The sequence below is a fragment of the Protomyctophum bolini genome (genome assembly GCF_963924005.1).
Source record: "Protomyctophum bolini genome assembly, chromosome: 13".
Taxonomy (NCBI): domain Eukaryota; kingdom Metazoa; phylum Chordata; class Actinopteri; order Myctophiformes; family Myctophidae; genus Protomyctophum; species Protomyctophum bolini.
The window spans coordinates 11746332-11759649 of NC_137874.1; the positions used below are offsets into that span (position 1 = coordinate 11746332).

Here is a 13318-nt window from a genome sequence, read left to right on the forward strand (position 1 = left end):
TTTCCCCTCTTATGAAGATCTACAACACATTGCAGTGGTTGTAGAGCTGCTATTTTCACCCCCAGAATATGGACGCTATGGGTTCATGTGGTTAAATCACTTGACATCTTAAGATCATCCAATCAAATACAGTACCAATATCTTTTTTTTTCCTTTTTCTTTTTGCAGTACCGGTCTCTGATAATGAAAACACTGGGGCATTTTTATTTTAAAGAAAAATAATCTGCTATTGTATCGTCAAGCGGAAATCTGACAAGTCCCAACGAAAACAAAACCCCAATGCTGAGTTAAAATGACAACACACCTTCCTTTCATGAGCCACTCCACTCTCACGTCTCAACCTAGGCTGATGTAACAGGCTAATGTAATAGGACATGGAAATGCCCCAAATAACCTGATCAGCAACAAAGGCAACTACATTTATGTAAGGCAACTACACTCATATTACACATTATGTTTCACGGTGTTGTTTTCAAATCAGTGGAGTTAAGAGGGCATTTTCTTGAAAGAATTTAAAGAATGAGCACTCGCGTGCAAAACTGCCACAATACTAGGCCTTAATTGGTGGACAGCTCTGGCTTCAGTGATTCACAGGATACAAAGCTGCTGAGTGAAGGCATTCCAGAGGTTGTGTTGGTTCAAAAACCACCTGCATGATTTATGTTGGCACAAGGAGGGATGCCAATAAAGAACAGGTACTGGTCTGAGACCAGATTGATCTCATCTATATATGCATGTCAAAAGCATTGAGTTCAATCCTCCCATAGCTCCATTTCAAGGCCATGGTTAAAGGAACATTAACCCATTTTAAAATTGTGCATTTATAAATACTAAAAGCGGTTCCCGCTAGGCACTGGCCTACTTGGAACGATGCAAGTTGGTGACCCAAGGACACTAACTAGGCCGGGGAACCCGGGATCGAACTAGGAACCTGCGGCTTCCCAAGAGGCCGCTCTACCTCCTGAGCCACTGCTGCCTCTTGTTTTGAGTGGTGAATGTTAGAATGCTCTGTTAGAAGCCCTTTATTGTTATTACATCAATAACATAAAAGAAAAGTTGAAAGTCTTGCTTGAAACGACCATAGCTGATGTCATCAGTAGACGTGAACATTTTTTAAACATCCACAGTCCACCTCTGAGACACAGCTTGTAGACAGAATTGGTATTGTAATAATAAGCATTAGTGCGCAAGGACACTTTGACACTAACTCTGGGGGAGCCCAGGGTCGAATTGGGAACACCTCATGGTTCCCATCTGGTTGCTCTACCCCCGATATATACTGTATGAAGCAAATGGACGTTACGTTTTGGCCAATATGTATTTTTTTCCCCTGTATTTTTCCACGAAATCCTATCTATTTTGTCAATAACAAAGTTATTTATCTTACGTCATTCAGCATAGATATATATTGTAGTTTTGCGATTAAAAAGTATCAACAAAACTGTTTAGATTGGAGTTTAAATGCAACAGTGTCATTATGTTTAACTTGTATTATATCATTATGTGTCAATATGGTTGCTGCTGGTACCTAACTGATGAAGTCACCAGGGTTGGTGGGTACGATAGACAGTCAACCATTGGTAAAAAACGTCTTTATCCCTCCTCCCTCTGTTCCCCAATAATATTCCTGACACACTTCTACCTCATCCCTTTTTACTTCCTTTCTTGGAGAGAGGGGAGTTCATGGACAGATGTCCTCTCTAATCAGGACGGCGAATAAACCGAGACCAACTCCAAAGAGAGATCATGGGCCATTCAGCTTCCATTCTTCCAAAGACACAATGCAAGGTGTCACCAGTTACAACTAGCATGAGATGAGCTCTGGTTATTAACATATCACAAGTGGATTTTATTCTTGATTGACCCCCCTTGCCTGGACAGCTGCTTAAATCCTTCCATTCAGACAAGGCTGCAGCATTTGAATTAACACACCCTGTGGAATGCCTCCACTCAGCAGGCCTGCATTATCTGAATCAGGAGAGGGGAGTACTGTTAACATCCACCAATCAGGATCCGATAAGGTTCCTGTTCTTCATGTGGTAACACGTTATTAAAATTAATTCAAGAACTATCATCCTCAATTATTAGAACATATTCATTCATGTCAATCCCAATGGGACATTTGGAACAAACTACTCTAAAAGAAAAGTGAATGTTTGTTCTTGACCAATCCTTGACTGAAATGCACTGTAGACTAGTGCTAGGTCTGTGCAAGTTCAACTGTGTTGGAACATTTTGCATTAGCTCAAGATTATGACGTTCCAAAGAAAATGGCCCATGTTCCCCTGCAAAATGTTGGAACAATTCCGAGTTAACTGACAATCTGACATGGGGTCGAATTCCTACCCACCACTGTGGAGAGGAGACTAGGGGTTACTGGTACCTCCTACTCGCTCAGGCAATCCAAGCAATCCAATGAACAGAACTGGCCTGGAAGCTTGTTGGGGAGGGGATCTCTGTCGCTAGTCGCTACACTAACAACTCCTACAGGTTATTCAGGGTACAGCAGAGTGCAGAAATGGGAAGGAAGTAATGAACACATGTTGTTCCTGTGCATGCTTCCTCCCAGTGAAACTCTGCACTGCTATGTAAATATCTAAATGTTTTTTTCTCATGTTCTATTTGACATGCTTCTTTAATGTTATATATTATTCTCCCAGCTCACACACTTGAGCTGTACACCTGTACACCAGTAATGTAACAACAAAATTGATTGTTGATTCACTGTCTGCTGGAAAGAAGTGGCTTGCGACATCACGTCTAGGAGGAGACATGTGGTTGTCTACATCCTCCCCAGACTAAACCATACGAGGCAGTGACAGGAGAATTGTGGGGAATGGGGACTTAGTAATGTGACCAAATTGGGAAAAATTTGATTCTGATTGTGTGAACTTGTACAAAAAAGAACATTCCAGTACGACGCGCAAAAAATGACTAAATTACATCCCTAAGATGTCGCTTGTGTATATTTGAGTTGAAGACATAACCTTTATTCTCAATTAATATAGTTATGTCCACCTATTACAGACAAGCAAACTACTGAATTAACAATAAACTACACAATCATAATCTGTTTATTACCCATGCATGTTCCCAACATAATTATTTGAATAAATGAGGAATTAGACTTTGTGCACTGCTCTGTCATAAAAGAAAAATAAGATAATTATATATTATTTAGATAATATTGTTTATACTTTACCGGTAAGTAAAAAATATAATGGCTTCTGCTTGAATCACAAAATAATGTTTATCAGGTTAGTTGGAATCAAAGGAATACCGGTAATGCTGAAACACAGGTCCTCTGGCCTACAACACCAAAACTATAAGCGTATTTTCTGCAATTGTTCATCTATTTTGGCAGAATGTGCACAGACTAGGAATGCTACGCGGTTAACATTTGTGGCAAACACAAACCAAGACCATATGCCCACAGCCGACCACTGTGGCTCAATGCACACATAAATATATATTCTCAAGATTTTAAATTACACATTCCAACTGTACAGTAAGTATACCAATAAACATTAGCATTATCATAGCACAGTACAAAATAGTCAGGGTTTTGTGTTCTTCTGCACTACTGCACATGTGCAATAACCCTGTCCATATAATCTGATTAGACACAGGCCTTTAAATAGTCACAATGATACCCTATATGACACAGCTTTAAGCTAATGTGAATCCTGTTAGCAACATCATGGGAGTTTTGTATCGTACGGTGAGAATTTTCCATACATTAGTCATAAGATAGTTGCTCAGTTACGAACAGTTGGGGCTATATTTGGGATCAGTGGAATATGCTGCCCTCCATGAGGCTATAAAAAGAAACATACTAACCTATAGGCTGCTATTCTGGAACTTTGAATACACCCCCCTCACCCCAATAACCAAGCAGTTTTCATCAAGTTTCATCTGCACAAACACGGCATTTAGAAATATTTCTCATGTACAGAGACCCATTAAGACCTGAGGCTGATTCTACAAATGCCTTCTAAAAATCAGTAGTTCTCCAACTTTCTTAATAAAAAATAAATAAAAAATAGCAGATGCACAAGCTCGCAGTGCCTATGGTCTTTATCTGCCTTTTAGTGGCTTGAATTTGCTTTATCCCCTGTAGATGCTTTGTTTTGAGAAGTGCTATTAATATAACGTTTATTACCGTTAATTTTGCTGGATCAGTGTTATTGCTACCAAAGGGGCGTTGTGAACTTGTGACATAGCAATATCTACAGTATCTACTATCTAGGGCGTAAAAATATGAAATTTAATAATAATAGTAATGATGTTAATATCATATATAGAGTTTGAGCTTGTGTTGGCTGATAATTACGGGACATTATCGCATTGTAGCCAATTCATAGTATTATAGTGTACAATTAGGGCATGTCGTAGCCATTATTATACTGATGACTTTTTAGATTAATCACATTTATATATATATATATATATATATATATATATATATATATACACACACACACACACACACACACACACACACACACACGCGCGCACACACACAGTAATCTATAAACATTATTATATACTTAGTTACACTTACACAACGGTGTAATGCAAACATTTAGAAAACTCTCATTGAGCTTATATATGGGTTATTTTCACTTATGACATGACCAAAAGAAGGATTGATTAGTAATGATTAGTTAACTGTTATACCCCTAAAAACAATATTTACAAGAATCCATATGGACAGAATATTAGACTATCGGTCTGTTTCTGCCTTTCTCAGTGTTTCTACAATTGCCATGATGTGTTTTGTGTGCAAACATCAGCATGCCATAAAGGTCTTTGGCTACCATTCCATACACCTGATTTTATCAAGCGCAATGTATGCCATAATCACAGCAAACCAGGACAATGTCACAAACTCACAACAACTCACAGCTACCAAAGGTAGCAGCTGAAGTAAGGTTTGTAGTTGTCACGTTCAGATTTTACTCCAATGATGTCACTGTGGTCAAATCTGTCAAATGTTTCAGCGCAACAACAGTGGTATTTCAAAGACACACAGAACCGCCTCAGTTTTATGGGTGACTGCAAATGAAACATCGGCAACACACAAATACACTGGGATAAGATTGAAAATCATGACACCGTCGCTTTTTAAGCAAACCGTTATGTTTGAAGCCAGAACACAGCACGTACGTAGTATGTTTTTTTTTCTGCTGTGCGAGCAACAGCACCAAAGTAGGAGGAGAAGAAATAACAAGACACAGCAGTCTGATTAGATTTGAGCTAATTAAGCCGACTGTGGGAGAAACCTCAAGCTACTGGCTCGTCACAAACCCACTCTTTTATGACACAAACAAGATGTATTGTGAACAATTAGCCTAGCTTATAGTCTTAAGTTAAGGAGACCACTAAACCTGAGCTGGGTAGAAAAGAATGTTATTACAAAGCGAGGTTGCAGTAAACTAGCGGTGTATAAAAACAAGGAGAGGAGCTGTACCTTCCATGAAATGCACCAGGTTGAGTGGCAGATTTCACTTATTAAAATCCACTTCTGTCATGAAGGTTGCGCCTCGAAGAAGGATTTCAGGCTCGAAGACAGCTTAGGTCAGGGACTGCACAAAAAAGAAACCGTGACAAATATTTTGCAGTTAGGACTGTTAGGACATAATTTGACGTACTGCATTTTATGCTAAAACAATACTGTACTTCCCCTACATACAAAGAACAGGTGATGATGCGCCAACTGACAAAAGGTGACAAGCAAACATCTCCCTCTGCACCGAGTCTTCCTGACATATCTAGAGAGAACATTCTTTTGTGACCTGTCTGGCTGCAGAGGAAATGGTTAGACCAGGGCAACAGAGCAAAATCTAAACAGGAAATGTTGAGGACTTGACACACACACACACATGTTCTGCTGTGAGCAGTGTAGAATAAAACCCTAAAATTCTCAGCCAGCTCGGAGGCCATGTTGTTGTGGGCACTCTGCTTCAGCAGATAAATAATAACACCATGCTGTCCATGTGACAAAGCTGAAGGAAGCATCACATGTCTCTGTGAAATTACTTGACTTCTATAAGTTAGGTTTGTGTCTTCAGATGTAGCCTAGTATTCATTGGCCCTGCCCCCTGCTACATGTAAAATGGCTTCCTGGAAAAGCTTATTAGCTGCCCTTTTGCCATAAGCTATAGCTATCACATTTCTTCCTTTGGAAGGGGTTTTCTCAGGACAGGTATTTAGGTATTGAGGTCTAATACGAAGTAAGTAAAACATAGCACTGACGGCAAGGTAATAAAATCATGCAGGAAAACAGCATAGTGAGAAAGTTTGTGGTTTGCCATTGGGAAACATTCCTTAAATGGCCTTTGTAGGATAATGGACTTAAATGTGTAAGGAATAGCATTGCAATGCCTTTTTAGCGACAAGAGGGCCATAGCTTGGTTGTTTTAATTTAATTTGACACCTTTCATTGTTTGCATGTCAATATTATACACACATATTGACACATACATGACACACACACTGCAATAATATTCTATATATATATATATATACACACACACACACACACACACAGACACACAATCCAGCCCAAAATACAGGCTAATATCGTTATCAAGCCCAGAGATAATCCTATCATGATAGAACTCAGCTCAGCTCGATATTTAAAAACAATGTTTCAGCTGATATTATTTATTTTGTCATAGTAGTGGGGGCTATCCTCTTGTTTATTTTGTATCTGGATCAGCGACTGGGCTGTGTTGTTGTTGTTGTTTTTAAACACAGTAACTTCTAGTTGGTCCAGAGAGCATCCCAGACAGAACCAGAACAAAACATTAGACGTCACCAGCTGTAGGATAATAAACGATGCTACACACTGACACATAAAAACACACGGCACAAAGAACATGTCACATGAACGCATCCTTAACCTCTAGTGTCGATTTCACAGTCATTCTCCTGTCATCTGACGTTTTGTATTTGTATTTATTTTTTATTCGATCAGCAAGTTTGAGCAAGCAGACGAGCTAATATGCTAAGCTAAAGAGCTAACCTGTGTATATCAATGTTAACGTCAGCTAGTAGTAGCACCTGGCTAGGCTAACGGGCTAGCCAAAGCAACAACCCCACTAATAAGTCACAATACAAATTTAACATCACCCTCAAAAACACACGTTGGACATTTATAAACATGTACCATTATTATATTCCAGGTAAAGGGCGACCAGTCTTACCTGTGAGGTCTTGTTTTTAGGCCCAAAGCATTCTAAAGCCCCTTTTCTCTTTGTCTTTTCTAGTTCCACTTTGACACACTAAAATAGACCTCAACAATGAAACGGCTATAACAACCAGCTCTAGTCTAAATCAACGGGAACACGCGCACACGCACGTCATCCTCTCTCTGTAAATATGACCGCGCGTCGAGTGGAAGACTGGCAGTCGTTTTTGTCCATCGTTGTTTTATTTTTTTGTTTTTCTTCCAAGCCCAGTTCTTGTTAAAAGAAGAGAGAAGTGACTAGTGGGCAGGGAGACTACTAGCCATAGTTAGCTAGCAGCAGGTCCACTCTCCACACAGCACTACAACACTGTGGTGGATGGATGGAGCAGCTGAGATGTGACGTCAACACGCTGTCACGTGACGTGACCCGACCGCAGGAGGCAGCAGCGCTCGAAGCCCCATAGGTGGGCTTGTAAATCTGCTATTTACACACAGCGGACTGATCTCGTCTGAGCCTTTTTATTTTGAGCTAATTTCCATTTCATTTCGCTTTGCAGGTTGCTTGATCCGGGCCTGCATGGCTACAGAGCGGATACGGAAACGGTGCGTGCCACTTATGTGTGTGCGTGCATGCAAATTGCAGGATATAGTAGGAGGGCTCTAGAGCGGATCTGAGCACCGATTGCTACAAATAAATAGAATCAAGTCTCTGTGCTTGTTACACAGGCCATTTCCAGGTAGTGTGGCGCATATATAATATATATATATATATATATAATATATATATATATATATATATATATATATATATATATATATATATACCTTAATGTTTTACACTTCCCCACAGGCTGACATTCTTAAAGAGATTAATGTTAGATTACAAATATGTAATATTAAGGAATAAATTATACATATGTTTGTATGTGTATCCTGGAAAACTGGAAGGCGATTGTGGAATACAACATTTGACTGAAACACCTGCGGCAGGTAGCCTACAAAAAATTGTACAATTAATATACAAAAACCAAACCTTTATTTGTGCAAGGACGCCCTGCTATTAATTAAAGATAGCTGCAGAGTGCAGATAAAACAATAGTATTAAAAGGAAAGAAGATATCACAACACACATGTCTTATTTGTTCTTTGTAGTAGTGTAAAAAGATTAGAAAAGGCTAACCAAGGAAACCATGTTGTCACACTCTACACAATATCTTTAACAACGTAATTTACAGGGGTTCAAACCGTTCCATCTAGACTTTACCTCAAAACAACCTGTAGGCTATCATTGTAGATGATTAGCTTAAAACCACAAGATGTTCCATGAAAATCATATTGAGTAGTGCAGACAGGCTACATCTATTTTTGTTAATGCAGTGCCAGTGATAATGTAATTCAATCCAGTCATTTAGTGATACTCTCATTCCTGGCAAACTCACTGCCGAACACATGTTCATGCAAGGCAGGCTGGTTGTGTCTTCTACAGGGGCTTTAATTTTCCTAGGAAACCAAAATGTATGCACACTGCACAGTGACTGAATTGTGCATGATGCGGATTCATTTAAGAGATAGAATCTCCACTTCATTTCTGTGTTCCCATGAGTACAAGTTAACCACCCATAAATGTTTGACTAATGTACTGTAGGTCTAAATCAATACATTCTTACGTATTTCAAAGGACACTAACAGGGTAAAATTGAGGAATGGATTGTATAAAAATCTATTATGTCCTATCCCATGAACAATCTCCTTTGTAATATGGTGGTATCACATTATGTGGAAACTAAATAGACAATGTTGTGGTTGACGTTCAAGCTAATATTGACTACGGTATCTTAAAAACAATTTGTCTTTGGTAAACTGATTGGCTGTTAAATTAATAGATTGATCCTTCAGGGTGGTCTACTTAAATCATGAGACTCAAATCTGATAACTACTTTATTTTCAAATTAATCTACAGTGGGGGTTAATCTGATGTGCCGATTGGTAAAATGTAACAAATAACAAAACTGTTTACTCACTTTTGGTATAAAAACAAAATAAGTACACAGGGGCCTTGGTGGGAAACATTTGAACTACAACAATTATTAAACAATAACCCCAATGAAATGCATGTCAATTAAAATCTCTTAAAAACTCTTTTTAATGCCTTTTCCAATCTCAGTAGACATCTACTACTGTCCATTACACAGAGAAAGTTTGGCTAAAAATGTACAAATTGAACAAATTCAATATGAAAAGGGTCAAAAGAGATGTCCAAAAAAATGCATAAACTATCATGTTAATATGCAGGTGAGAAACCAGAGATGTGAAAACAAAATATACAACGATCAATCTGACCAATAAGAAGCAACTGCATTATCCCTGCCAAACAACAGTTATCAACAAAGCAAATGTACCATCTTATATCCGTCCATTTATACAGCTCCACACACATCTCTAAAAGGTTACCATTTCCAAAAACTTGCAACGGAGTGGACACCTAAAAATTATGAAAAGGCAGAAACAAACCTCACAGATAAATCACTACTACTAATCTATTTCTTCTTTTTCTTCTTCTTTGGTGGCCCTTCGTCAGAGTCACTGCTGCTTCCTGAGTCCGAGCTTCCTGAGGAAGAGGAAGATGAGGACGAGGAGGAAGAGGAACTGTCCTCGCTGTCGCTGCTGCTGTCATCCGAGGAGGAGCTGGAGGAGTCACTGCTGTCAGATGACGAGTCAGAGGACGAGCTGTCTGAGTCGCTGCTACCGCTGCTGGACTCTTTAGACCTGGGAGTGAGGGCAGTTATTTCAAATAGTGTTGTCCACAGAGGACAACCGCGGTGACTCTGCAGATGGCTAAATACACCGACGTGTGAATGGACTCATAATGGCCAGTAATTGTCTTGACTCAAGTCTCAACAGTACTGAAATTTGCCCACCCACAAAACTGTGGGTTATGAAGTGACCTAGTGGGCACAGTGACTATGTACTAGCCATGTTAGCTAGCAGATCCATACAGCACTACACTGGATGCATATAACTAATGTGCTAGCTAACCACTGGGGGAGGGGCAATCATACTCGGGCACGGTTCAAAGATAATCCCCCTGCCATTACATACATCCTGTAAAATACTGTATATCCTGACATATGACATTGACAGCCGTGAAATGATACTGTGGCTATTCAGTCCAAATGCTGCTCACCTGTGTGATGCTTTTAGGGTTGGATCATGTAAGAATTTCCCACTGTTTTATTTCATATAAACAGAATCGCTCTACCTAAAATATCACTATACAGTCAACACCCTGGTCACTGCATTTATTACTTACTTCTTCTTTAATTTCTTCTCACTGCTAGCGCCTTCTGTACCTGGTCTGCAAACAGACAAAGAAAACTGTTCGTTACACTTTTTGTTGATCAATAGAGAAACATTTTTACAGCACAATAACACTGGTAAAGTGAAGCACTCATGGTGGAAGTGAATTTGTTATGTGTTATTGTCGCCATCTAGAGGGATAAAGAATAACTACTCCTTCCTTTAGCAGACGTTCAATTCAAAGCAGTCTTACTGAACTACAGCTAGATTTAGCAGCATAATGAATAAAAACTTCTGATATCTTAGGGGTGCAAAAGTTAACTAATGTCTAATGCATTTAATTGAACACACACACAAACAGACACACTTTATTTTCTTTTTTAAATAGCGTAGCAAAATCTTTGCATTGGTTCTGTATGCAATGCAGTTGTTTTGTTTTTAATTCCTGAATCCACCAGTTTGATCCAATTCATTGAATGAAGTTAGATTTCACCAAACGTATCATCATGTGGAGATCTGATTATAGAGACTATACTTAGGTTGACTCAAAAAGACAACCTACCCAGTCAGATTGTTCGGTGTGTTCTCATTTTCTTTGAGTCTCTTTTTCATCTCAGTTGTTCTTGTCGGCCTGTGAAGATATTTCCTCTTTCCTGTGCACTCGTAGGTCCAGTGACCAAATTCCAAACACTTCTGGCACCTCACATTTTGTTTGTTGGCCTCTCTGTAACACATACAAAAAAGTAATTTCATGTAACTTTTATCAATGCAAAAGATTCTATGTTGACAGCTGCTGAAAGATTTACATCTAGAAGACCCAATGCTAGGGAACAGCTTGGGACTAAAGGCATTTTCATACTCCAGTTTGAGGTGATAAGGTGACCACCGAAAACTACAACTTGGCGCCACGCCACGGTGGTAAGTGACTCACCGCTCAAAAAAGCTGGAGTATGAATAGACTTTAGAAAGGTAGACACCTCTTTCGGCTCTGGGGCGAATGCTCTCAAGAGAAGAGAGGTCAAGCTTCAGCGTTGGTGCTTCACAGAAGCTTCCGAGTGCGTCACAGAACGGATGTCCCGGAAAAGATGCGCTGTGACTGGCAACAAGTAGTCTAGTCACTTGAGTGGCAGCGTGGCGTAGCGTGCCTTCCGCACTTCCGGCAACACTTCCGCCCCAGAGTGTAAATTGTCCCAACCTCACACATGGCTCCAACGAACTGCACCGGCCAATGAGGCATCTATTTATTTATTTTGTAATATCTATGGCTTTAACAGTCCTGTTTTCATCAGTGCCTTGCCCTTTATATCCCTAAACGTCTTACCTTTTTTTTAATACATATTTAACTTTCCAATCCATTCAGGGGCCCTAAAAAAATCAACATGGGGCCTCAAACAGTCAGGGGGCTGAAGTTTGAAGTACTTAAGACAGCTACATGTATATAAATGAGGCGTAGTGTATCTTGTAGACCAGACTCATTGCAAGTTGCTGTGCTCTGTCTTCTACCTGCGCCATCTTTATTTTACCCTAATGAGAAGGGGTTATTTAAATCATTCCAGGCCCCTAAAATAATCCAATATGGGGCCTCAAAGAGTGAGGGCCGGGGTCCCCTGTATGCCCCACATTTTAATATAGATAATTCCAATAATTTGGAGTCAGTGGCTTAGTTGCACCTGGCAAGGTTCTTCTTTATCTTAGATCTTATATTTTTTAAATGTCTTATCTTTCTCTGCTGGATAAATCTGATACTAATTCGTTTCTGCCCATGCTGATTTTTGTGTGTGGACTATATTAGTTCGAGTACAGACTTTGCCATATCATACAATTATTTCGTTGTATACAATAAAATATATATACCGGTATTAAAAGTGCGTGATGTTCCGACGTTAAGCTAGCTCATACTGTATGAATAGAGGCTAACGTGAAGACATCGTAAGCAGATTTAGTTAACGCTGCTGAAATTAATGATATCTCGTACAACAATAACATATCAAGCTAATTGCCATCATCACTGAACACTGGATTAATAAATTAACATCGTACAATCACCGCAAGGCTAAAAACGGAGACTTTATTTAGATAAAATAGACTTACGCCTGCCTCCGAGCTATGATTCTGTGCATGGGAGTCGCCATGTTGCAGTTTACTTTTTCTTCTTTGTTTGTGTGCTGAAGTACTCAAACCGGCATGTAGTCATAGAATCGCATTAACGCCCTCTGTTGGTGAGAGTTAAAAGTCGATATATGTTTGTCTGTTAATCTGTTATGAATGATAAAGATATTTGATATCGTGTGTGTGTGTGTGTGTGTGTGTGTGTGTGTGTGTGTGTGTGTGTGTGTGTGTGTGTGTGTGTGTGTTTACGTGATTTGTACGGGCATTTTATAAATAGAGTCGTGTACTATTGTCATGTTAATATATATAGTATGTAATATACATGCAATAAATATATTGTTTAAAATATACCTGTATATGCACCTGTGTAGCAACCCAACTCTGTATACCCAAGTTACCCTGACTGATATAGGCCATGGCTCCAGCAGAGCATCCCATAACCCCCAGACTCCATCACTCCAATGATGCTTACAGATGCTTACAAATGCTTCTTTGTCCTGTCAGAGAAATCAGTTTTACCAGTTTACATTGTGCAAGATGGAAACTGCAAATCGGATTGTGTTTCAACAACAGGAAGATTTTTCCCCCCCTCAGACGTCTTGGGTCAGTTTAACATCTACAATGGCTTTTTTGTGCACTGAAGTGTGCACCCAGAAAGATTTTAATTTGGATATACGAGAATGTCCCCGTATATGGTCAAGCATTGTGATATCATGT

At 39.4% G+C, this 13318-nt stretch overlaps 2 protein-coding genes across 3 annotated transcripts in view; both read right to left on the reverse strand.

The window, feature by feature from the left end:
- The window catches only part of aff4 (AF4/FMR2 family, member 4), a 42707-nt gene extending 35163 nt beyond the window's left edge, over window positions 1-7544 (reverse strand). For both annotated transcript variants that reach the window (XM_080780918.1, XM_080780914.1), the window contains exons 1-2: window positions 7212-7544; window positions 5474-5588 (exon numbers count right to left, since the gene is read on the reverse strand). The gene's annotated coding sequence lies outside the window, so the exon portion shown is untranslated. The remainder of the gene's footprint in view (window positions 1-5473; window positions 5589-7211) is intronic.
- A 1775-nt stretch (window positions 7545-9319) lies between these two features.
- zcchc10 (zinc finger, CCHC domain containing 10) lies at window positions 9320-12639 on the reverse strand. The gene is made up of 4 exons (XM_080779664.1): window positions 12584-12639; window positions 11055-11216; window positions 10506-10550; window positions 9320-9961 (listed from the first exon to the last, which is right to left on the reverse strand). The coding sequence occupies exons 1-4, from the start codon at window positions 12622-12624 to the stop codon at window positions 9733-9735; spliced, it is 477 nt and encodes a 158-aa protein (XP_080635790.1). The 5' UTR covers window positions 12625-12639; the 3' UTR covers window positions 9320-9732.
- Between the last annotated feature and the right edge of the window lie 679 nt (window positions 12640-13318).